Source organism: Apus apus, chromosome 16 (genome assembly GCF_020740795.1).
Source record: "Apus apus isolate bApuApu2 chromosome 16, bApuApu2.pri.cur, whole genome shotgun sequence".
In the NCBI taxonomy this organism is placed as follows: domain Eukaryota; kingdom Metazoa; phylum Chordata; class Aves; order Apodiformes; family Apodidae; genus Apus; species Apus apus.
In genome coordinates this window covers 9,580,573-9,605,916 of record NC_067297.1, presented here as the reverse complement: position 1 = coordinate 9,605,916, position 25,344 = coordinate 9,580,573, and the positions used below count along the sequence as shown (strand labels likewise).

At 38.8% G+C, this 25,344-nt stretch overlaps 2 protein-coding genes across 11 annotated transcripts in view; one reads left to right on the top strand and one right to left on the bottom strand.

Moving 5' to 3' along the window:
• Nucleotides 1-1,168: 1,168 nt before the first annotated feature.
• Nucleotides 1,169-20,073, top strand: PIWIL1 (piwi like RNA-mediated gene silencing 1). 4 transcript variants are annotated; one of them, XM_051633819.1, is made up of 22 exons: nucleotides 1,169-1,238; nucleotides 1,901-1,989; nucleotides 4,098-4,251; nucleotides 5,006-5,131; nucleotides 5,999-6,213; nucleotides 6,664-6,785; nucleotides 7,406-7,486; nucleotides 8,410-8,607; nucleotides 8,925-9,036; nucleotides 9,787-9,907; nucleotides 10,504-10,621; nucleotides 10,783-10,897; nucleotides 11,861-12,048; nucleotides 12,640-12,712; nucleotides 13,048-13,248; nucleotides 13,551-13,654; nucleotides 14,177-14,247; nucleotides 14,852-14,933; nucleotides 15,830-15,955; nucleotides 16,760-16,907; nucleotides 17,923-18,040; nucleotides 19,962-20,073. In XM_051633819.1, the coding sequence occupies exons 2-21, from the start codon at nucleotides 1,909-1,911 to the stop codon at nucleotides 18,037-18,039; spliced, it is 2,553 nt and encodes an 850-aa protein (XP_051489779.1). In that variant the 5' UTR covers nucleotides 1,169-1,238; nucleotides 1,901-1,908; the 3' UTR covers nucleotide 18,040; nucleotides 19,962-20,073. The 4 variants fall into 4 exon arrangements, with proteins under 4 accessions (XP_051489779.1, XP_051489776.1, XP_051489778.1 ...); XM_051633816.1 differs by having other exon boundaries at nucleotides 14,780-14,933; XM_051633818.1 differs by having other exon boundaries at nucleotides 14,780-14,933; nucleotides 17,923-18,055.
• Nucleotides 20,074-20,901: 828 nt separating this feature from the next.
• Nucleotides 20,902-25,344, bottom strand: part of RIMBP2 (RIMS binding protein 2) — a 134,715-nt gene continuing 130,272 nt past the window's right edge. For 6 of the 7 annotated variants that reach the window (XM_051633808.1, XM_051633810.1, XM_051633811.1 and 3 more), the window contains 3 exons: nucleotides 24,117-24,188; nucleotides 23,420-23,554; nucleotides 20,902-21,090 (listed from right to left, as the gene is read on the bottom strand). In XM_051633808.1, the coding sequence (XP_051489768.1) occupies nucleotides 20,902-21,090; nucleotides 23,420-23,554; nucleotides 24,117-24,188 (396 nt within the window). Of the gene's footprint in view, nucleotides 21,091-22,757; nucleotides 22,845-23,419; nucleotides 23,555-24,116; nucleotides 24,189-25,344 lie in introns of those variants that run through there. The other variant, XM_051633812.1, reaches the window with a different exon arrangement.

Below are 25,344 nucleotides of genomic sequence, written 5' to 3'. Positions count from 1 at the left end.
CCGGGCTTTTATAGAAGTTTGTAATTAGATAATGTTATCTCTTGTCCCTTGAAGTCAGTGTCTCCAGATGCATCACAGCCATCTAATCTTGAAGTAGAGGCACACTTAAAGCCAACAGAAACGTGCACTGAAGCCTTGGTGCTGTCTAGACACCCCGTCTTTCCACAGAAGAGTGGAAAGTCTTGCATACAGAGATAATTCCCACTTAAGGCCTCTTACTTCCAAGCCAAAAGATTTGCTAGTTGTGTTGTGAAGGATCTAAAATACAAGTTGTGATTCTCTGTAACAATCCTAGCAGTTGAATCAGCCTTGGTCGTTAGGAAAAGGCTCGCTCTGCTTCTCTTGTGCTGACTAGACGGCTGGGCTGTTAAGAACCTATCTCAATGGAAGGAGGGTTACTCATGAGTTTTGAGCTGTTGATGTTTCATCACATTGTGCCAGGTCGTTCCTGCTTCCATGGTATGTGCAGTGTGTCCCTTGTCAACAATTTTTTTGTCTGTTTTTGTTGTTGTTTTTTTTTTTTTTTTTGTGCATCTCTGGAACAGAGCAAGAAGTTAAACCCTCGTCGTTGTAAACGTTGCTGGCGAAACAGCTCCTTCCCTGGCACCACCGCGGGGTTTCACTTCTTGTTTTATTGCTCCACCTTCTGGTTAACTTGTTTTTCAAGCAAGAAGCGAGGAGAAAACAATATCTGGCAGGGAAACTCTCGTTTCGCACAGGTGACGTGACAAACATCCCTCGGAACTGCGGTTGTGCCAGGGGCGCGACAGCAGGACGCGCCCGCCCGCGGGAGGTCTCTGAAGGCTGCCGGGGCTGGCAGAGTTGCCGGGCGGGACGCCCTGAGTCTCAGCTGCTGGAATGACTGGTCAGTATTCCCGGGGGAGCGCCCAGCGCCGCCAGCACCACCAGCCCGCGGCTCCCCCCGCGCAGCGCGCACCCGAGCGGCAGCAAAACCCGCCGCGCCCCGCCCGCCCTCTCCGGCCGAACGGCTCTTCGGGGCTCCTCGGCACTGTTCGGCACTGTTCGGGGCTCTTCGGCACTCTTCGGGGCTCTTCCGGAGGCGCTCGGGCCCCAGGAGCCAATCAGGGGAGAGCCTGCCTTCCCGCCTTGCGGCGGCCGCGCGTGCCGCCCGGCAGCTGTGCTGCTGCGCATGGCGCAGCGGGGCTGAGGGGCGGCTGCTCGCTGTGAGGGGAAGGGCCTGGAGCGACGGTTCTTGTGCCTTGGGGACCGGCCTTCAGGTACCTTTGGCTGCGAGAGTGGCCCTGGTGTGGCGTCGTGGAGTGGGCGGTCTGTTGTGTATCTTTGGGGCGGGAGCAGAGTCCCTTTGCGGCCCGGCAGCAGGCTGAGGTGACGCCGAGGGCCCGGCAGGGCTGGCGATTCACGCCGCTGGGGGTGAATTCGGCCCGGGAAGCTGCTGGAGGCCCGCAGAGAAGTTAGGGCCGAGCCTGTGCAGAAGGGAAGGGTCTCAGTGAGGGGAGAGAACAAACAGGCCTCTGCGGCCAGTTTGCATCATCGAGGAGCTGGCCGGGCAGTGAGGATTGGAGTGTGTTTTAGGTGAAGTGTATGCTGCTTTGTAGGCTGAGTTCTACTTGGCTAAGATTGCAGGTCTTGCCATGCTCTACAGCCTAGCAGACTTTATTTGTAGCTTCAGAATTAGTGGTGGGCTCTGCCAATTGGTTCAGACTTGGTTATATGAAGCTGTAACTTCCCGACAGTACCTGTTGTGGACATGTTAGTGTGAAAATCCAACAACAGGGGAGTTTGCAGAGGAGAGTATATTTTACTGAGCCGGTTGAAATTAAACAAGGGTAAATGCAATAGTGTTGCTTGTAATATTTATTGGAATAAGGATGGGGAAAGCAGGAAATTGAAGACTAATGCTGAAGGTGGTTTGTCTTAGAATAGAAGATGACAGGAAGAGCCAGAGCCAGAGCAAGAGGAAAACCTCCAGGACAGGAGACTGCTTTTCGTCCTGTAGGAGCTTCATATGTAAGTTGGATTTCTATATTTATAATTAGCACAGCTAGGCTTTGAAATGCTATAGCTCAACCACTTTTTATTGAATTATCAGGTACATATGTTAGGTGATGTATATGTGTATGTATGTATGAAGTCAAGGGTATAGTTACATTATCTCCATTTTATTACGGAAATTTTTGTGTGCTTACAAGTACTCTATTATAATGCAGTTGTCATAATAGAGCTAGTGGAAATAGGGATGTTCTCATACTCTGCTTTGTCTGCTGTGATACCCTGCAGAGGAGCAGAATGTATTAACATTTGGGCAGAACCTGGGTCTGGCAAGTGTTCTGACCTGTTCCCATTGGTTTTAATTTTAATGTCAAGGACTTTCTATGTCTGCTTTTGAGTGGGTGTTTAGGGCTTGTTTTGTGCATACATATATATAAATATATATATATTTATACACACACACACACACATGTATATTGCCCTGCTCAAACTGTTCATTGCCACATACCTGGACATCTTTTAAAGCATTTTATCAAATTTTTCTGTTATTATTAATAATCCTTCACTTGAGAATGTGATTAGTCTAAAGGAGTGTTTTCTAGTCCATTTCTTGCCAGTGTCAAATTAGTTTAAATCATGGTAGAAGGTTGTTTGTAGTTTTGTTTCTCAAATACAGAAATGTGTCTTGAAGTAGCATTGATGCACCTCTTGAGCCTGGAGCAGAATTTATAAGCATATAAGACCTCGTTTCTTCAAACTTAGTCTCTTTGACTTGAATAGAATTGTTAGCAGAAGTCAGGAGGTGGTCTCAGGGTAAAGCACTGGGTAAAGGGAAAGTAAAGGAAACATGAGGCTTAGGGACTTTATGTGAACTGTGGCTATTGATGCAGTCTGAGTAGAAAAAAGTCTGGTTTGGCTTTTTTTTCTAGATGGGCTGCCCTTGCTCTGCCGTATGGACTTCATGTCTGATCCCTCCAAGAGGGTTAGTTCCAGAAGTGTTTCCAAAGACATGTTGAGAAGAGATTGTGGAATGAATAAGAGGATTTGTATTAGGTGTGTGGAAAATGAGGGCTTAGGCATGCACTGTTGGACTGGAGAATCCATGTAGGTGTCATTGCTGCTACCTGTGGGGGCAAGAATGGAACATAGATGTAAAGCTGAACTGAATTTCCCTGAACTACTTTTATGAATGCTACAGGGAGCACAAAGCCTGTGATAATATGCTGTTACTGTGATAGTACTGGACTCTGATTATTTTCAGAGAGTCTTGAGGGTTGTGTACATTTGATCTTTGCAGTAGTGCTCATGGGTATTTACAGACTTCTTAGAGGGTGTACTTTTGACAGATCTTGTAAAACATAAAAATAAGGAGGAGGGTATAAGAATAGAGAGGCCTGTATAGTTACTGATCTGGTGTTTGGTGTCAGAACATGTATATGGGAATCACAAGATGTTTAGCAAGAGTGCTGAAAGCAAAGGACTAGAGGAATGGATGGCTGGCAGGTTGTGTGACACTGTTACGGGGATTCCTGGTGCTGTGTTGTAGGACGAGACAGCCAGGCTGGCTCTTGGGCTCTCAGGGTTCATGATCATCCTTGGTATTTGCCTCTTGGTTGTTTATACTTAGAGTACTTGATTTCCCCTGGAGGGACAGACGTCTGGGGCAGGCCACAGTCCAGTAACATGAAACCCTGAACTGTGGGATTGCTTATGGCTGAAGTTTGTGTGTTACGGTTCTTCCAGGCAGGACATTTATTAATATTAGTTATTCAGTAGACAGTAAAATTACAAAAGTTGTTTTTCTAAAATAAATAGTCAACTACTTGAAGTATCAGGGAGGATTAGAAAGGAGAAGTCCATAAATTTATGTCAGTGCTTAGAAAGAGATTTCCATTTTTCTTTTAGTTAAATTAATATTCGCTTAGAGAAAAAAACAGAACTCTGTTGTTTGGGAGTTTGAGTTATCTCTGTTTTTAAAGTGTTTTGAGTTTACTAGTATCTTTGCAGCTTAATATAGCAAAAAAAAATTAGCCTTTAAGTAACTGTTACACTTGGGTGGTTGAGTATTCTGTACTTGGTCAGTGACTTTGTTTTGCTGTACTCGTGGAAGTGTGCTGTTTGTTCAGTTGCAGAAGCAACAGGTTCCACAGACTTTGCCAAGCCAGCTGCCCGGCCGTCAGCAACCTCAGCAGCCACATGTACCAGAAGCTCATGGTAGTCGTGGGCGACAGAGGGGCCCTCAGGGTGTCCCACAAGGCCAGAGCGAGAGAAGGCCAGAAGGTCAGCAAGGGCAAAAGTCTTCATTGCCCACAAGAGCAAGTGCTGTGAAGAGAATTGCAATGAAGACATTCCTTAGACTGTATTTCTAATTTTTTTTTTTTCAAATTGAGACTTAGTAATAAGATTTGGAAAAGTTCACTATGTGATAATAGTATTGTCATTCTAAGGTGCAGTATAATTGAATCAGGAATTTTGAAAGCTACCTTAAGTTTGCTCTCCTCAGTCTGTACTGTGTCCTCTATCAGAACAGTTAAAAAAAATATTAGAAAGCTACTGGCATAATTAATTGCATGAATACCAAATAGAAATTTCATTTTGGTACTTCATTGCTTTTCTTGAATCTTCATAAGGAAGTTGAACTTTCTTACCTGTTTCTGGTAATGCTGGTTTTAATTGTGGTATATTTAAACTTTTCTGAGCCAGCTGGAGCTGAAATGAAAGGTCTGTCCTCCCTGTATTTGCAGAAGAGATTATTGATTTGGAGGGTTTACATGTGTTTTTTTTCATCTCTCTAGTGAGCTGTTCTATTTACTTACTAGTTAACTGTCTGTAAATCTTAGGAAGCTAATAGGTGTTACCTGAATGCTATTTTAAAATTAATTTACTACATAGCAAAAGCTGAAACTTAGCGTTTCGTGGTGTTTTTATAAAATTTTGGATCTATCTGACTTTCGAAATTGAATTGTATGTAATTCTTACTTGTATATAAAACTTGACTGTGATTTTTCTTCTTCCTCAAATTTCAAAACAATAGGATTACAGATTTCGGCAGGATTTCAGGAATTGTCTCTATCAGATAGGGGTGGACATCGTAGAGATTTCCATGACCTCGGGGTACACACTCGGCAAGCCATAGAACATGTTAAAGAATCAAAAACTGGTATGTTCCAATTAGACTATAGACATATAGGCAGGTTGAAATGAAACTATTTTTGTTTTGTTTCTGCTTTTAGTAACCCCTAGAGAATGAAATTAAAAAATCCTTACTGAGTACTAGGAAGAGTTACAAGTTGCTCCCAATATCTGAAGAGGAACAGTAAGATGCCGTGTCTGATGGCAAAGTGCTTCACACAGAAGCTGTGTAGGATTTTATATTGCAGCTGTTCAGACATAAGTGTTCCTTGTACATTTCTGGACACCCTAGGTTTGCTTCTGGAAGTTCTGGTTTGTAACACGTTGTCCTAAGCAAATTTGTAAAGATCTCCTAGTAAATGTGGATATTGAGATCTCCTCTGAAGAAACTCTTTAGTTTAAACAAAAGGTGGTATGCTTCTTTCCTTAAGATGAAATTATGCATATAAGAAGTAGCAAAAGGAGGCTTTCATGGTGGCCCTGCCTTCTGGCTAGAATGCAATAGTTTTTAATGTCCAACAGTGCCAGATTCTGTGCTCAGAATAGTTTTTTGTTGCAGCTGACTCTGTGAGAGATCAAAACAATGTAACAAAAACTGTAATGTACTTTTGCTTAATATAATACTAACTGAAGCATACTACAGGCCTCAGGATGGTAGAGCTTAGTTCTGCTCAGGTGCCTTTGGGCCAGCAGCAGTATAGTAGTTTTCTTTCTCACCTAGATTTTCAGTCAAGCTATGCTGTTTCCTATAGCTGAGCTAGAACAGTTGCAGAACACAAGTGACCTCTAATCTTTGAATGCCTTAGTTTGTTTTTTTTTTAATTTCTCAAAGCTGTTGAATTAATATAAACTGGTAAAATTCTGTAACTGCTGAGATGTTTCCCTCGCATTTTAGGTTCTTCAGGTGTTCAGATAAAGTTACTTACAAATTACATCCGTTTGAAGTCTCGACCCCAGTGGGCTTTGTATCAGTACCATGTCAGCTACAATCCGGAGATGGAGGCACGCCGGCTTCGATCAGCTTTGCTCTTGCAGCATGAAGACCTACTTGGAATAACACATGCATTTGATGGCTCAATATTATTCCTGCCAAGAAGACTAGGGAATAAGGTGTGATATGAGAATACTGCATTGTCTTTTATTTTGACTTGCATTTTCTGGTGCTAACCTATCCCTCCCCCAACCCCCCTCTATCCCTTGTTGCCACTCATTGCCTCACTGAAGGGACCTAGAACCGGTGGTGGCAACAGTGGGAACCAGAGGAGTCTGGAGTGAAGTCAAGCCTAGAAAAGGAAGAGGAGGAAGATGTTTTTACTATGTGTTCTATTATTTGTCTTTTTGCCTCCCAATATCTGAATTAATAATCAAATATATATTAATTGGCAATATATTCCATTTATTTCCTCAAGTTGACTCATGATGATCCCATGATGGTAGGTGGTAAGTAATTTCCCTGTCTTCATCTTTAATTCAACTGCCTTGGGGATATTCTATGTTCTGCTCTGTTATACAGCCCTGTTTGCCTCTAGTTTAATTATTAACCTGACTTCACTTTCTCAGGTTACTGAAGTGCTGAGTAGGACTCGACATGGAGAGGATGTGAAGATAACAATCACGTTGACTAATGAGTTGCCACCTACCTCACCTACATGTCTGCAGTTTTACAACATCATCTTTAGAAGGTTTGCTGTTCAAGTTCTGTCTTTAAAAATACCCAAGTTAGGTTTGGACTACATATCAATAGTACAAATGTAAATTTTTAAGTCTTTGTAGCTACCACTACTGTGTGGCCAACCACATCATGAAACATTTTAATGTGCGATTCTATCATGTTTCTGGCACAGTGTGAAATGAGTTTGTACCTTTTCCCTGAGTGAGCAGGTTCACACTGGGTGCTAACTGTTGTAGGCAGTTAGTCCTATCTCTGCCCTCCTTTTATGTCTGTGGATTTGCCTCTTAAAGCAAAGAGTAGTGCAGGACCTGGAACTGGCACATTACTTTTTTGTTGTAGTCTTTGCTCTTAACCTTGGTACCTGTGCTACGTAGTTCATCTGAAATGTAGCTTGTTTAGACTTCTGCCTTGAACTGGTTGGTGCAGGGTTGGGTTGTATGCTAACTTATTCTAAGTGGATTCATTGTCATTAATAAATGTTCTAAACTGAGTTTAAATAAATGTTCACGTTCAATAATGTTCCATCTAGTCAGGTGAAAAAAAAATGAGATTGCACAGAGGGATGGGGCCATGCATTATTTGATAAACTGAATATAAATGGTAAATTACACTCATATTTTGACTTCCTAGGCTTTTGAAAATGTTGAATTTGCAGCAGATCGGACGTAATTTCTACAACCCCGGTGACCCAGTCAGCATCCCTAATCACAGGTTTGGCAAAAAGGATACTCAGATTTAGGAGGGATGCAGGCATAAAGGATGATATTTTGATACTGCTCACATGGTTTATTTTGTAATAAAATGATAGTCTTGAAAACTGGTATTCCTGAGAAGCATGAGACTGTTCTCCTAGCTTACTTTCTTCTATGTGTAAGATCTCATTACTCTTTACCATTGTGTGTTCTGCTGTTACATTGTCAGAAACCTTGCTTAAATGTCTGCAAGATGAGATCTCTGAATACATGTAATCCTAAAGCTCAGAAGTGTCCAGCCTTCATTCTGAAGGCCATTTTAATCTGCCATGTATATCTGTATCTGGCCATACATGGGATGGGTACTTCTGGAACTAGCCTATTGCCAGCTGTCACGTCTTGTCCCAGTTCCCTGCCAGGATCCCCTCTAGTGTGACTGGTGCTTCTGGCTAGCCCCAGGCCAGTCGTAGAAGGTAGTAAGCTTGTGAGTTTGAGTTTGACTGAAGCCCCATCATATGGCTCTGGTGTATTCCTTGCCATTAACCTAGTATACAGAACTGGGTTACTGAAAGAAACTGGACAGTGTTGTACTAGATAAACGCGTCTTTTTAAAGTGTCTTGAATACCCATACGTTTTGTATTTAAGATACATAAGATTAATAGTATGAAATGGGTTTCTTATGTTTTAAGGCATCATTTCTTTCACTTCATTTATATTGCTACATTATTAAATTAATCTTGTTTTATCTTCACTAAAGATACCTGGATTTAAAATATATTTTTGTTTTGTTAACTTTCAGGAGCTTGTTTATGTTTGGATAACGGTTTCTTTGTGTCTTGGCTGCTTTCTGGTGTCTGGGAAAGTGAACAGAAATAACTCAAGGGGTGATAATGGAGGTGCTTTAAAGCTCAGTAAGATTCTCTATGCTTTTTTTTTGACAGGTTGATGGTTTGGCCAGGCTTCACAAGTTCTATCCTCCATTATGAAGAGAGCATTATGTTATGTGCAGATGTGAGCCATAAGGTTCTTCGCAGTGAAACAGTGTTGGATTTTATGTACAGTCTGTATCACCAGGTGGAAGAGCAAAAATTTAGAGATACCTGTGCTAAAGAGCTGATAGGTTTGGTTGTTCTTACAAAGTAAGTCTCTTTGGACTCTTTTCTTAAGAGATCTCTTTATTTTTTTTTCCCAAATGTTCCATGTCCTGAAGTATACAATGAAGCATCAGAAAGCGTGACAATTATATAATTGTCAAACTAATCAAGGTGACAGCATTTACAAAATGCAGGAAGTATCTACTGAATTAGTTCTGTTCTCATTTGGTTGCTGCTGCTGATAGCAAAACTTCCAACTTGGATGAGTATTCCTATTAACTTTTCCATCCTGGAGTTCCTTTCTGTTTGAGTTAAGATTTAAAAAAACCCCACACAACCAAGTGATGAAATTGTTTATTTAGGTACAATAACAAAACGTACAGAATTGATGACATCGACTGGGAAGGCAATCCACAGTGTACGTTTAGAAGAGCAGATGGTTCTGAGATCAGCTTTGTGGACTACTACAAGAGGGTATGGAAACTTAACTGTCAGTGTGTGTATTTATTTTTGATGGATATCTGAGAGCAGCAAGTAACCTAAATGATATAAATTGGCATGAGTACTCTATCCCAATGAGTGGTTGGTCAGGCAGAAATGCCAGGAGGCATCCATAGATGAGCAGGAGCTCCTGGGAAAACTCAAAAAGGAAGCTAACCTTTGGATGGTTTGGATGGTTTCTGAGCTGTGTTTCTCTTTAAGAAAAAGTGAAACTATGAAGTATGTGTGTTGACTTGACCGGCAGCTTGTGTTTCCTTTTTGTGGTTTGGTTGTTTTTCTTCTTTTTCCTAAACTAGTGAGCCTCAGACAGACCAGCTTTTGCCAGGTTCAAGGAAAGGTTGCAGGAGGGCTGAATTTCAGATTTTCACTTGAAATCTTGTTTGGTTGTTGTGATATCTTGAATTAAATTGTTCTGTAAGGCAAGAACACGTCCATTACTGAACTGGAAAGAGCCTCCTAATCTTGAGTTAGATATTCTGGGTGATACTGTCTCTAGCAAGGCAGAAGCGTTGCTTTTTATTGTCTCTTACAAGTTAACAATTTGATGGCAAAAATAAAGAGCCTTTTCTGACAAAACCAGTTTCAAGTTAGATATGCTAACTGAAAAAGTTGCTGATTGGTTTTGTTTTGTTTTAGGGGAAATGCACATTTTCTGCAGTGAGTGTTATTATGAAAACTGTTTGTTACGAATAAACTAACATACAGTATCTATTTCTGATACAGCAATATAATGAAGAAATTAGTGACTTGAACCAGCCTGTCTTGATCAGTCAGTCTAAGAGGAGAAGAGGAATCAGCATGCCAGGACCTGTGATTCTAATTCCAGAGCTGTGCTTCCTAACAGGTACTCTAGCATTCTTTTGTATCAAAGCACTTGTCGAACCATAATGCCTACTGAAACTGGTGTTTTGACAGCAGCCTCTTGCCAAATGAAGTTTGTATAAATGTGAGTTCAGAAACAAGTTTTGTAGTTAAAAGACGAGATGTTCAAATGAGGCTGAAAAGTATGGGGGTTTTTTATGTTGCATGGTCTTTACTTACAGTGTTTAACGTTGGCCCCCAATCACATGTAGATCACATTTTTTTGTTGGTAGAACTTCTATTAAAAAAGAGAAATTTACTATAAATTGGTAGTTATGTAAGATAGTTATGTATGTTTATTTTCTTCTGAAATACTCACTTTGCACTAGCAGTGCCTGTCCGTCTCAGCACTGTTTTGTTTCGGAAATATAAATAAGAGCTGCATGTCCTGTTTGGTTTCCTCTCAAGTGCAAAAATCTGGGATGTATTTTTTTTCTATGCAGATGGCAATGTATTTACACGGAGAAGCTGAAAACCTTGATTACTACTGACACCACTTTAAGTGTCTGCTGTTAGTTAATCTGCATGACTGGCAAGTTTACTTTTCTTAGTCCTTAGTCTAACTTTTACTCATTACAGGTTTAACTGACAAGATGCGTAATGACTTTAATATGATGAAAGACTTGGCTGCTCATACCCGACTGCCACCTGAGCAAAGACAGCATGAAGTTAAAAGACTTATTAACTACATCCAAAAGTATGCTACCTTAATATCTTCTGTGCTTCTTTGCCATGAAAAAAATTATATGATAAACTTTTTTCTTGCTACAAACTTTGGAAATATTACTGGTTTTAAAAAAGAAAAGTCTCAGCAAGAACAAACTTCTTTGTTTTAATTTAAATCTTGTTTTGAAACAGAGATGACAACGTTCAGAAAGAGCTCAGAAACTGGGGTTTAAGCTTTGATTCTGATCTAGTATCCTTTTCGGGAAGAGTCGTACAAGGAGAAAAGATCTTACAAGCAGGAAGTGTGGTAAATAAGACAAATTCTAAAATCTTCTGGATCTTATAGTGATGAAGCAAGTTTTTGAGGAAGGAAATACTACTTGTTCGTATATAAATTAAGGATTAGAAATTAAAACATTATACACAAGTTTTTGTCCAAACAGGAGACTCACAAACTTAAATAATTTGCAAGTTTGGTTTAAAAAGCTCTGAAGATTTTTCTGGCTTGCATTAAAGTGGTGTCTTCCTTGCAAGACAATCTGTTAAAGTAATTTCAGATGCACAAACTAGGGGACCAGAGATGTTTGTAATTATTTTCCATTTATTAAAATACCAAGGCTTTAAAATGAAAAGCCACTGATCATTTCAATTCAGTAGATAGAATACATGAAGTATCTGTTCACTGAAAAGTGGGGTGACTCTTCAGTGTGAATAGCTTAAATTTAAATTGTCATAAATTGCCAGAAAGCATTGTATATTTGCTCTGTAGTAGAGATCTTGTGTTTGCTTTGAATGAATGCTAGATGGAAAAGGGCATGTTACAGTTCCTTGATGTGCAGGTCTGTGTATTTGGTAAAGCTTTTTTTATTGTTGTTACTGAGATGATCTGGTATCTTCTTTCTGATAATCCCTTTTTATACTCAGTTACCTTATGAGAAGGAAAAACAGGATAAAAATAAGTCAATACATGAACAGCTATGTCTTTGTAGCACTAAAACTGCAGGAAATAGTAACAACTTATCTGGGCTAAAAATTCTAAGCCTCTTTGCATAATTATGAATGACACATTTTGAAGAATGTAGGATTTCTTGAAAGGGCTTTATAAAGCTTATTTTAAATTAGTGACAAGAGCAGTAAAAGAACTGATAAAAATCATGTCATTTGTTCTGGACAGAAATGTTACAGTCTGTGAAGTGTATGAGGAAGTAGTTGAGGTGTAGCTTGTTTGGTGGAGTGTTCATTTTCTTTCTCTGCCATCTCTTATTTACAGTTTGATTACAACCCTCAGCTTGCTGATTGGTCAAAGGAAATTAGAGGAGCTCCCTTAATTTGTGCCAAGCCCCTGGACAACTGGCTATTGATATACACACGGCGCAACTATGATGTTGCAAATTTGTTGGTACAAAATTTGTTCAAAGTCACACCATCTATGGGAATCAGGATGAACAAGGCAACCATGTAAGTGTCTTTGGAGAGCTGATGGAAGAATCATTTTATAATTACCAAGGTATATCTCTTAGTATGCTTAGTCATTAAATGAGCAGATAGTATAGTATGTCACACTACTGGCTGCTGTAAGATTTTTAATAGAACAAAGTTGCTTTCAGTATGCATATTGTTCAGTTTTATCTTGTGATTGATTTTCTGATTCATACTTTCATTTGAGACCTGTCACTGGAGGCTAAAGCATGCCAAAACCCAGCAGTGTTAGACACACAGTCATTGAGAAAAACCTTCTCAAGTGGAGCTATATGTAGTGTAAGAAGGAATATACATTTTCTTTCTGACTTTGGATGTATTCTGATTTGTTCTTATTGCAAGTGCCTTCCTCTGAGTACTTGTGCTTGCTTCTACCTTTGAAGTTCATTGCCTTTGGAAGCTTTAGTTGGGGATGATTCCTCTTAATCGTCAAAATGTGTGAATATTGTATGTATATGTATAGCTATATATTGTATGAATATTTATAGCTATAAATGTGACACTTGGTACAATATGGATGCATGAGTTGTTTTTTTTTCCTGTAAGCATTTTTTTTCTCTTTCTTTTCAGGATTGAAGTAGATGACAGGACAGAATCTTACTTAAGGGCTTTACAGCAAAGCATTACTGCTGACACAAACATAGTATGTATTTGAATCCATAAAATCATGTTAATCTCTGTAATTTGTGTTTTAAAACCAGTGGGATTAATTTGCAGAAATAAAACTCTTGGCTCATGAGTATTTACTACATGCTTACTCATACTTTGTTTCAAACCTCAGACTAATTATGTGTATCCTTCTGGAAATGAGCCTGTGTACTTGATTCTGAAGAACAGACACTGAAACTTTCCTGGTATTTCTTTCACTGCAAACACTTGTATATTACTCTGGAGTGTAAAAAACTTTTTTCTAAACAGCTATGACTGTTATGTGACTCTGAGAATGCAGCTTCTTACTTTTTTTTTTTTTCTTTAAAGGCAGTTTGTGTTTTGTCCAGTACCCGAAAGGATAAGTATGATGCTATCAAGAAATACTTATGTACAGATTGTCCCATTCCAAGCCAATGTTTGCTTGCTCGCACCTTAAGCAAGCCTCAGACTGCTGTGGCCATAGCAACAAAAATCGCCTTACAAATGAACTGTAAAATGGGTGGAGAACTTTGGAGTGTTGAGATCCCAGTAAGTAAGATGTTTGCTAAAACAGTGACTTTTCCTTATTGAGGCTTATTTAAAAAGTGAGCCTTTTTTCCCCAAAAAAAATAAAATGGCACATTCTTTGTGTGGTTTGTGTCTGTGAGAAGAGGCATGAAGTTAAACATGATATAAGGAGACATTTAATTAAAGAGCTTTTACCCGGTGGTTTACTTAAGTGTCCTGAAACTGTGCAGTTTACCTCATGATCCTGTTACATTACAGGATGGAGATAATGGGTGCTTTGTCCTGGTTTCAGATACTAATGCATTTTCTGGATTCCTTTTCAGCTGAAACAGGTGATGGTTGTGGGAATTGATTGTTACCATGACAACTTATCTGGAAAGCAGTCAGTCGCAGGATTTGTCGCTAGCTTGAATCAAACAATGACTCGGTAACATTTGAATGCCAAAGCGGGGAAAAACAAACCAAAAGAAAACCCAAGACAACTTTTATCTCTTGCTTAACTGAAAAGCAGCTTGAATATGCTGGGCCATCATGAAAGTGTCCAGATTCATTTACTGTACATTGTTAATAAGAACTATAGATTGCCAATTTTTTTTTCTATTACATCCCTTAAGAAATAGCCTTCTTCTTCTTCCACAGTGCTTGGGACAGGGGGCAAATGGTGGGGCAAGGGCTGGGATGAATAGAGGGCATCAGGGGGGCTGGCCTTTCTCCATTTTGAGTTGACTTGTGTGAAAGTTCTTTGATTAAGAGGTATTGCCCATGGTGATAGGGCATTTGTCTACCACAGGGGCTGCAAGGGAATTATTTTCATAGTACACTGACTCTTGCTTGACCACATTGACCCACAATACCCATGAAGACTAAGTCATAGTCATTTAAAAAACAACTTGATTGAAGTAAGCCCAGAAAATGTTTTGAAGAACATCTTTTATTTTGTTCTTCACAGGTGGTTTTCCCGCTCTGTTGTTCAAAATCGCGGGCAAGAACTTGTGGATGGGCTCAAAGCTTGCTTGCAAAGTAAGGGAAGGCTTTCTGTTTTTCTGAGTCAGATCTAAGGAATGATGATTTAGCTTCCTCAAAACACACCTTCTCAGCTGCCTTGAGGGGAGGCCTTAGCAACTTGCACTTAGATAAAAACAGAATGAAAATACAGTTGTAAACGTTGTGGAAAAATAATAGTATGTTGTGTACAATCTTTCATTGATTCCCATATTTCTTAACAGTAATTAAACAGAATTTACTGATGCTCTTCAAAGAATGCTTTAAAGGAGATAGACTTTAAGGATGACAGCTCCTTGCTGTGAGAGATGCCAGCAGAGTAGAAACATTTCCTTAGGTTCTTTTTTGTGTTGGTATACAAATAAACCAGAATTCTCTTTGCAGGTAAGATTTTTGTGTCATGATGCATAACAGTTTCAGGTTACTGAAAAGTTGAGGACCTCAAGTTTCAGAACTTACAGATTTCTTTTCTAGGATTAAAAAAATCTGTGTTTTGGAATGCATTATCATCATCGCTAATAGTTTTACTAATTGTTTGTTTGTTTTTAAGCTTCTCTGAGAGAGTGGTTCAAGTGGAATAATTATTTGCCCTCTCGTATTATTGTGTATCGTGATGGTGTAGGAGATGGACAACTGAACACATTGGTTAATTATGAAGTGCCTCAGTTTCTGGATTGCTTGAAGAGTGTTGGTACAGACTACAAGTAAGTCTCTTTCCACCAACCATTTTTTTTATACTGTAAGAAAATTACACACTGGGATACAAAAAGTGGTTAGACATTAAGATTGTGTTGTTTCATCCTTTATTTATTTTTACTTGAGCTCAGATAATTGCTTTTCTGATGATTGTTTCAATAGTTGGAGATACCTAGCTTGTCATAGAATAGAAAAAGTCTGTAGTACAGGCACCATGCATTCAGTCTGCACTTGTACACACGCACTCATTAAGTGTTCCTGTTGCATATGGTAACTAACACTTTTTTCCAACTGGTTTATCATAGCCTGTTTGCTATCACATGTCCAGTAGGCTGGGTTTTTTTCTTTCCATTTCTGAAAGGACCAGCTGTTGTCCAGTCACTTATGTCCTGCATGCAAACATTACTATTTGAAACTGCAGTGACTTGGTTTCTTAATCAGCTCTGAAATATGAAAGTGTCTCCTGACACCACAGGCAAGCAGGCACCAACCAACCCACAGCCAGTAGGAACTGTAGCACTTACTTCTGTTTAACTTGTGTTAATGGCTTCGTCTTCAACAAAAATGCTGTTAAAACAAAGCATTTTCTATATGAAAATATGAGATAGAGAGAGTAGAAATCAGATCTGAAATGCGAAGATCCCATTTTGGAGTGTTTTGTTTCTCCCTGTTAAGATAAATATAAGGTGGAGTTGTGAGAAATATTATCAAAAGTTGCACCTGAAACTAAAAATACAAAGTTATGAACAATGTCATCAGTGAGTTAGAGAAGACTCGTATGTGAAATTTATGCCCTGGAGAAGTCTAAAATTGTTTGTATATTGAAGCTCTAGAGCATCTGCTCCTGAAATACTCTCAGTGCAGTTTTTCAAGTTTGTTTTTTTTTTCTTTTCATTTATTTCAGTCCAAAACTTACTGTGATAGTTGTGAAGAAACGAATGAGTAGCAGATTCTTCGCTGTGTCTGGTGGAGGACTTAAAAACCCACCCCCTGGTACTGTTGTTGATGTGGAGGTTACCAGACCAGAATGGTAAGTTGGTAGGTTGTAACACTTCTTTTTGCTGGCAACCTTATTACATAGGCAATCTATGTGATACTGACTGTGGGATCAAGTACATTTTCACATTTTGGTCCTTTTGAAAAGAAATCATAGTGAATGTGTAGATGAAAGAAATGGAGCAACTTAAATTTTATTAATTCATTATGCAATTATTTCATTATTTCCAACAGGTAATATCCATGGACTATATAGGCTTTAAGTAAGTGTGTGTTTCACCCTGGTGTTGTTTTGATTTTTAAAGGTTAAGTACCAAAAGACAATGGATAGGATTGCCCAGCTGTTCCTCAGTGAAATTCTGTCTGGCTGTAGTTTGTGAGAATTTGCATAAATGGTGTTATATTATGAGCAGGTGTTGTAAGTGTTCTTTGATGGTTGGGAGGTCACTGGAGGAAGAGTCAGAGTGGTACAACTCTGTGTACAGGTGACACCTGTACACAGATCTCACTGATTCCAGTCGCTGTTAGTATTGAATGTTTTTGCAAATCTCACTCTCTGAAGCTTGGGTCTGGTATCTGGGAAGTGCAGAGCTTGTCTGGTACACAAGGAAAGGTTTGCCTTTGGTCAAGGGGTGCTGGAATGTGTACAGAGTAGTCCTGTGACAGGCAGCTTTGCCTTTCTTTTTGTATTTAACAACTCACTGCAGCTGTTCTGGGTGTTGATAGGTGACAAACATCCAAGCGCGGCTTGGGATGCTCAAGTAAGTGAGGAACATGTAAGTGGGTGTGCAGGATGGTTAGCAGGGGAAAGTCTGAAGTTTTGTTTCTTCTGTTACAGGTACGACTTCTTTCTTGTCAGTCAGACAGTGAGGAATGGTTGTGTGGCACCCACCCATTATAATGTCATCTATGACAGTAGCAAACTGAAACCAGATCACCTACAACGTTTAACCTACAAACTTTGCCACATGTACTATAACTGGTCGGTAAGTATTTCCTATAGGAAATTACAATCTTTTTTCTCTAAGATTGTGCCTTGCCATGCAGTAACAAAAGGAAGGTAGAAAAAGGTATCTCAAAATGTCCATGTGGATCCAAAAAGCCTGCAAGCTTGCCTCTTGACCTGGAGTGCTGGTTTGAGAACTAGACATTTTATGATTACATGATCTCTTTTGAAGTCTGAAGATTAAAGTAATTTTTATTCCTACTCAAAAGTGCTAGTTCTGAGTATTGTTTCCAAATTTTATGTCAAGAGCAAAACTGAAATGATAATTTCATACCTGCAGAAATACTTACTTCTTTCTGTGGAGATGTTCCTCCATTCCTCTTGTGAGGAGGAACTGTTGTTACTGTTGTAATAACAGTAACAGTCACTAAATAAGGTTACACTGCCTGTTTCTGCATCTGTACAGTAATTTTACTTCAGATGATTTTTTCACTGAAGACCACAGAAAGTGCAAGAACAGGGTGGTTTTTTTTTAAAAAAACAACAATGATGTCCCATGGATTTACAGACATCTTAACAGACTCTGACTGGCTGGTTCCTTAAGGAGAGTGAATTGATCTTAATTCTGTACAGCAGGGTGTTTTTTTTGTTGTTCTTTGTTTGTTTGTTTCTCCTGTTGCATACCAAGATCACCCCAGTCAGATCAGGCCTGAGGTGTGCTTTATATCTGTCACTTCAGTGGCCATAAATAATTTCACATGGCTTACACACATCCCACCTTCTGTGAGATCCAGCCTCAAATGTAAGCCTGCCTAAGAGGCTTTTGGAGCAAGGAGAGGAAGGTGGTCAAGAGGTTTTCTTGCACCTGTTCTTCTATTTAGCACATTTGTTTAATGTGTTCAGTGTTTGTAGTGTTGTTTTCATTGGTCTGCGTAAACTACAGGCAATATAAATTGTACATATATCCATACTTTGGAATTCTGGGACTCTCTTTGTCACAGTGACTGCATGCTTATTTAAATTACTTGAAAATAATTCTCTTTTCCCTTCTGCAGGGTGTGATCAGAGTACCTGCTCCTTGCCAATATGCTCATAAACTGGCTTTCCTTGTTGGTCAGAGCATTCACCGAGAACCGGACCTGTTGCTTTCAGACAAACTTTACTATCTTTGAAGTTGAGTTACCATTTGTAAGAAAATAGTGCATTTCTGTTCTAGGAAATGTAAAATTATCTGGGGTTTTGTGTGGTTTTTTGTTTTTTTTTTGGTGTTGTTTTTTTCTTGAGACGTGCAATTGTGGAACTTTATTACTGGTAAGAGCTTGAGATAGCAGCTATACATTTTGAATAGGTCTTTGCTTGCTAGAAAAACTATATATTATCTTGCTTTTTATTAAATCGTTATTTACTAAAGTGTTTCTCGGGTTCTTCAGAAAAGATTTGGTTGTTTTTATTTATGTTTAGAGGAAGTATTACACAGAATTACTTTTAGTGTGTTGGGCAGACCAAAATGAGTTAGCTTCTCAAGCTGGTACATGATGCTTTTTAGTTTCAAAACGCAGTTGTTGCATCCTTGGTTTTCTTGGCTGTTAAAATGAGAGCAAAATTTTGGCTCCCAAGCTGTTTTCTGTATTAAAAACGGGCTGTCAGCCATTCTTGGTTATTGAGGCTTTGGTTGAAGAGTGTCTAGTGCTGCAAAACCTGTGGAAGGGGGGTTTAATGCTTCCCCAGTTAAGTGATCTGCAGTCCAACTGGAAACTGTCTTGTGCTCACTTGTGTCTCCCTAGGAGTAAAGGGAAGTGAAGGGGGAGCTTTTAAAATTGGTAGAGCTGAGGAGGAAGTTCTGTGTGTGGCAAGGTTTCAGGAGGTGACAGCTTTGTCTAAGCACAGATGCCGTTCTGGGGTTTGTGTGACTTAGCATGGTGTAGCCTACTGCCATACTTTTTCCGAGTCTTGCAACCTAGTGTGACAAAATAGTTGTTTTTGTTAACTGCAAATTCATAATGGGAATAAAGTAGTTAACATTTTTTCTCATTTAACAAGCATGCAGTTAAACAATTTCCATCAAAGAATGTCAGTACACTGATGTGCAAAAAGTAGACTTACTGTTCATGGGGTTTTTTTGGTTGTGTAGTGTCAAGTAATGTCAAATGTTTAGGCCTTGATTTGTATTGTACTTCTAAGATGTTTGTTGCTATTTAGCAGGAGTAGCTTGGTTGGTTAAGCAAATAGGAGTTGTGTTGATCCAAGTTGATGTCAGAGTTTTGCATTACCAGGCACAGTCAGACCGGTGCATATAGAAGAGCCTGGCTTAGTGCTGTTTTGCTTGCTTCTTTGTTGTTTTAACTGACTTGTTGTGAATGTTTTTTCTTTGTGAGATTTAAATAAAGTTGTTGCTGTAGTCCTTGCTTGTTTGATCCTGGTAGATGGATTTGTGTGGGGCTTTGGGCATGTTCTGTGACATTTGCTGGAGTCATTTTCTAGCCCTTCTTTACTGCTGGAAGGCTGGTAGAGTTTTGTGTTTAGATGAGCCGTTAACTCTACAGGTAACCTTCAGCAGCTGGTGACAGTCCTGAAAACTGCTGGACCTCAGTCACTTGTCACAGGTATTCATTCTGATAGAGCAGCTGATGCAGTAGATTCATGAAACATACTGCACTCTACAAAATATCAAATTATTTATTTATATAAAATATAGTACACAACAGTTGTACACATGCACACACCCACACAGTACTTTACCACAAATTTAGGCCAGTTATTTTCTTTAATTAAATGTTATAATCTAGCAGACGGTATCTTACAGTAATTTACATTATTATCTGAAGACACAATGGGGAAGCTTTGATCATTCATTTATAAACCTTCCATAAATTACAAAAAGAAAGGCAGTCTGAAAAGTATGTATAAACAGTAAAAACAATTTACAAATGGACAAGAATTACAAAATAGTAACAGCCAATGACTGCCATCAATGTGTAAGGTTGTTTTTTCTTGAGATGCCAATATTGCAATTAATATTTGATCATCACCTGTTGCAGCCTTTTTACTGGCTACAGCTTGTGTATGTAACACAGTTTTTCACTCTCTACTTTAGACATGCAACTTTATCTTGAAGCTGACATCAGCAATATGACAATGCCTTGGAGCTGAGGAGTGTGCCTCCACGGGAAAAACAGTTGGGGAGTAAAAGTTTTCTTATTGTGTTACTTTGTTTTGCTTTTGATAACTTAAAACAGTCAACCAGGAACTCCAAAACTGGAAGTTGTATGGTTGAAATTGGGTGTGTCTCTGACTAACTTACACTGCATCTGATTTCAATTTAGTGAAAATGTTGACAAAAAATCAATACAAGGGGTTTTTGTTTGGATGGGAAAAAAAAAGGCAAAAACTAAAAAGAAAGCATTTTGCACAGCACTTTCAAACTCCCAGGAGTTACATCAGACATTGAATGGAGTCAGTAACATAGTACTTGATCTTAAAATTACTTTGTTTTAGGGAAGATGAAGACAGTTGAATACACAGTACATACAAAGTATACGCTGCATATTTATTAGACAGTACAAATCATTGTGCATTAATAAGGCAAAACATCAAGGCTGATTAAACTAGGAGTTTCAAGACCATTTTTGTTTATGATAAAGACTTGATAGGGTGGGGTGATCTTTCTGAACCAGGAATCAATAGAGTTTTCTTCCCCCCACTCACGGTTAAAGGAGACTAAAGGCTGAGATTTATCCAGTGGAGTTGCAGGTGGTGAGTTGACTTCAAATAAAACCATGCTCTTCTGCTCTTAAGCCCACTTTTTTTTTTTATTTAAAGAAAAAAGTATTTGCAACAAATAATCCACTTCCTTTTTCCTTGGTGTTTTGATTAAGGAATTCACCTGATTCTATTGATGTCAGACTTACTTATAAATGCCAAGGTTTGGTGTGACTACTGCATAGTCATGAAAGCCCTAGTTTTGACGTTTTTTTTTTAAAAAAAAAAAAAATACACAGACTGGAAGCTTTACAAGTTGTCCAGGAGTACATGAATCATTTCACTGCACCAAGCTTTTTCAGCAGTTTCTTGCCTTTGGAAAGCAGCCCCTTTTTCTTTTTCGAGGACATATCCCTGCCTCTCCCGGGACTACCAGAACCCATAGGTGACGTAGGTGACCCAGAATGGAGATGAACTGTGGGGGATGGTGCTCTCCGTGATGTACCTGTATTCTCAGGAGGAACCTATTAGGTACATTGTTATAATTTATTGAATGTTTGAAAGCTTAAAAGCCATCATCATCAAGAAAGTTGGTAACATCACTGTCCCACTACCCACTTAAACCAAAGGGCTGGTTCCTTTCTCTGTGGCTTAAAAGTATTTGGGCTTATGGAAAACACAAATTTTGAGAAAAAGTTTAGACAACAGAAAACACTCCAATAGAGCCCTATTTTCATTATATTAATTTCTGGCCACAAAACTAGTTTTGGTTTTGCATTTCAGTACTCTGATAGTGCAAACATAAAAAGGGATACTTATAGCTATAGATTTCAGAAAAATAGTTACTATGAATTAGCAATCTATAGAAGCCAAACTGTTTTCAGAAGACATTACTTAAAATGCTACATGATCACTTATTTTTTAATGTCCTGTAAGTGCCTTTTCTTTAAGATTGGCTAGCAAACTTTATATACATATTTGAGAAGATGGCACACTGGCTTAAAAGAAAAAAAAAAAGGGAAAAAGAAAAAGCTAAAATGAACCTTAATTGCAATCAAAGAAAGCTTAAAGACCCTGACTGCTTGATGTGTATGCTGCAGCTATGAGATTGCTGAATGAAGGTGAGTACTTGCACGATAGTTAGATGACAGCATTCCTAAATATTTTAAACAGCTATTTTTTTTTTACTCAATCAGCAAAGCACTTGAATGAAAATGCTAGAAGTACTTCTACTGAGCCTAACCTAACTGCAGTGGCCAGCTGGCAAGATGTGATGCTATCAATTATGGTGATATTTTCCTAGAAGAATCTGTGTTGTAGGGACCCGTTAATCTTGTAGTTCAAGCATCAGCAATTTACTGGCTTCTGCAACACTTGAGTAAAGCAAAGGGGCTTCAAGCCTACTTTGATTTTAAATCAAGGTCTAATTCTAATGAAAAAAAAAAAAACAAAACCAACTTGGTAAAGCACCCCAACGTACACCTGAAGATACCATATATGTAGTCTAATGCATTCATTCAGTGAGCTGCATGTTTCATACTGAGACTTTTATTGCATTGGTAAACCAAACAGTTTATGATATCTCAAATGTGCATTTTCTAGGAAAATCAGAGTAAACTGTACCGTATGAAGGGATTTCTTTCAGAACTGGTGGATAGTTGGTCTTAGGCAAAGTGGGGTATAATCGATTATGGAAAACACATTTTAAGGCAGACAATTTATAGCTATATTTGAGTAATGAGTTTCAAAACCAATTATACCCTTGTAAACTACGGTACGTATCAGTTTACATTGCATTTTAATGTCATTTAAGGGTTGGGAGTGTTGTGCTTTTCTCTTGATATAGGAGCTTGGAATTTATACATCCCAGGTTGGCTAACAATGCAATATGCAGCTTTTGTTTGTAGGGTAGTTAGACATCAAACTCTCCTTTCTATGTAAACATAAACATTTAGCTCATGAAGAAATATGTTCCAAATATTGACCTTCATAAAGTGAGGTCTAATTGATTTAATTCTAAGGATTCCTTTTTAGAGGATTTGTCTCCTAAAAACTCTAAATTGACTTGACTAGATACAGGAAAAGCATACAGCCTGTTCTTCTGTGGCCAAGGATTTTGGAGACATATTTCTTGGGTTTTTTTTCCCCCACAATTAAGTGTCAAGACTTGCATTAGATAGCCAGGTAGCTTTAATTGAAAACTCTATTGGTATCTTCAGTTGCTCACTTACGTGAAGGCTACATTGCCTTATTAAGGTGTGAAATGAACACTCTTCTTCTGTTTCCAAGCAGATGAGCAAAGAAATAAAAATATATATAAAATATATAATATATAAAAGTATTGCAGTGATGAAACAAAACCAAAAATGAGATACTCTAAACATGATTAGTCTTTCATAGAAGAGAAGTCTTTGGGTGATTAACTAATGCCAGTTGGGATAGGAAGTCATAAAGATTAAAAGATGAACACTGTCCATCAGCTCATTGACAATTTGTATTTAAAGGAATTCTTGTTGTCCGTGAGAACTTGCTTTCAGCTGGATATTGCATGTAGTAAGAGTAGCTTAGGAGCATTAGAAGTAACTACTTTCACCAGGGAAAAGCTGCTTAAACTCATTATAATGGAGGATACTGTAATGACTGCAATCAAATGGTAAATTCAGTTTCTGCATTTACCAATGTAACGAGCTAGTGGAAGGCTCAGTAAGGTAATTTTTCTTAAACGTTTTATATATTTGAAAGTTAATTTTAAATGGGCAAATGGATTAAAAATGTTAAAAGTAATGTTTAAATTATGTATGAGACAGAATGGAATGGAGAAAAAAAATAAGATTTTCTTATTCAGTTGCTTACCCTTTTTGCTTTTGTACGCATCGGCGGGTCATGAGCGTATCGCGAGGGGGCGTCAGAGAGATAGACTTCAACATCATCAGGCACTTCTTCAAGAAAGTTGGAAGGAACCAGCCCCTTCTGCCCATTAAGTTCACCCTGCAACATGGTCGAAATGACTGAGACTTTCAATCAAATCAAATGAAGGTTCCCAAGAAGGTAAGAAAATACTTTTGACTATTTAAAAGCCAGTGAGGAGGCCTCATTAATGTGTTCTCATAGATACAAGTATGATCAAAATACACATTTTCCAGCACACTAAATGAGGCAAATAGTACTTACACAATGGCAGAGGCAACTTTGAGCTGTGTGAACAGCACTCCCTGAAAACGTGCTGAAGTGGCAGGAATGAACTCAGTGCCACAGGATCTCCCCTGGGGAGGCTTGTGCCACAGCCTCACAGCAGCAGCGAGGCCGGGTTCATGTTGCAGCTCTCTGGCTGTGACCTGGGCTCCCAGGTACAGAAGAGCAGTGGTGACACCACACTTGGACAGTGCTTCCAGGCATGCCATTTAGTTTGACATTTTTGTTACATGAGGATCACAGCTGCTTCCACAACTGAACAAGCTGGAACTGTGACCTGAAATGCCCCCAGGCTGCTAGTGAAAATTGCTCTAACCATATCTAGCAGTTTGAAGTGAACAAAGAGGAGCCAACTTACATAGTAAAACCCATCTTCATCGATTTCACCAAAGACAGTGATAATGTCCCCTGTGCAGAATGTCAGCTCAGCCTGCAGAAGTAATGTGACAGTGCATGTTTTATTAGGCAAAGGTTAACATTATCTTGAGTAATAGTAAATCCATTAATATTTTTCCCCTTTTTTAGCTGCCTGTGGTTTAAGTGTAACTTCATTAGTTTTTAATTTATTTTTCATTTCATGTGGCGATAGGAAAGAGAACAAATGCAAGGTTTGAAATACGCTACTTATTTTCTTTGTTACCCAAGCTACTTTGATAGACCATAATTCAGAACCATAGTTGGTTTAGCGAGGAATACAAGACAACTTTGGCTGTTTTAAACCATCAAGTCCAACATATTTCAAAATTCACTTTCTTCTTTTTAAAAAAAGTCCAAGTTGTTCTGTAATTCACCAACAAAATAACCAGCATTTTAAAGGGTAACTGAGGAAGCTTCTAGATATGCTGTATTTTTTTTAGAACTTTGAGTGTACCCTGGCTTTCTTACCATAATGCTTAAGTACATGAAAATTATATCAACTCTTGATTGAGGGACTTACCATGTAAGATAATGTAAAAAAAATATTCCATTATTGCTGATAACAAATATGGAGAGATGGGATTACCCACTGCATGTGGGTAAATGGCAGACAAAACCCATAATGAAGCTCTAGCTAACGGACAGGTGTTCTGTAAGATATCCTAATACTGTTATTAAAAAAAATAAGTTACAGACAAGACCTACATTCATGAAAGCTGAGATGCATCAATTAAGATAAATAAATACTATAGATGAGGAATGCTGTGCTACTCTGCTGAGTTGTCCTGGTGTGGGATGGGAAGGAGGGGTGACCTTGGAGGTACTGCAGGTTACAGAGGAGGGAAAGCATGTGTCATTATCAGCTTGTCAGCATGAGATAGGGTGCCTCTCAAACACAATCATGTTCTTACATGGAAACATACGAAGGAAATTTTTAAAAATTATTTGAAAATAATCATACCCTATTATTTATAACTCTGTGGGATTTTCTCCTTATAGAATTTTATTATATAGATACATATGCACATATACTGCATGATCATATCCCCACAGCTGAACATTGTATTGAGTCATGTTAAATAACTGCTACCATGGATATTCCTTGATCCTGTTGGAACAAGAACCACAAATCTACTTGTACAGAAGCCATAAGCCTGTCCTGTACCTCT

Coding starts and splice junctions, on each gene's coding strand:
- PIWIL1 (XM_051633816.1), top strand. CDS start 1,909: ATGACAGGAAGAGCCAGAGCCAGAGCAAGAGGAAAACCTCCAGGACAG. Junction 10,622..10,782: donor CTTATTAACTACATCCAAAA/GTATGCTACCTT, acceptor GTTTTGAAACAG/AGATGACAACGTTCAGAAAG. Junction 14,248..14,779: donor GCTCAAAGCTTGCTTGCAAA/GTAAGGGAAGGC, acceptor TTTGTTTTTAAG/CTTCTCTGAGAGAGTGGTTC.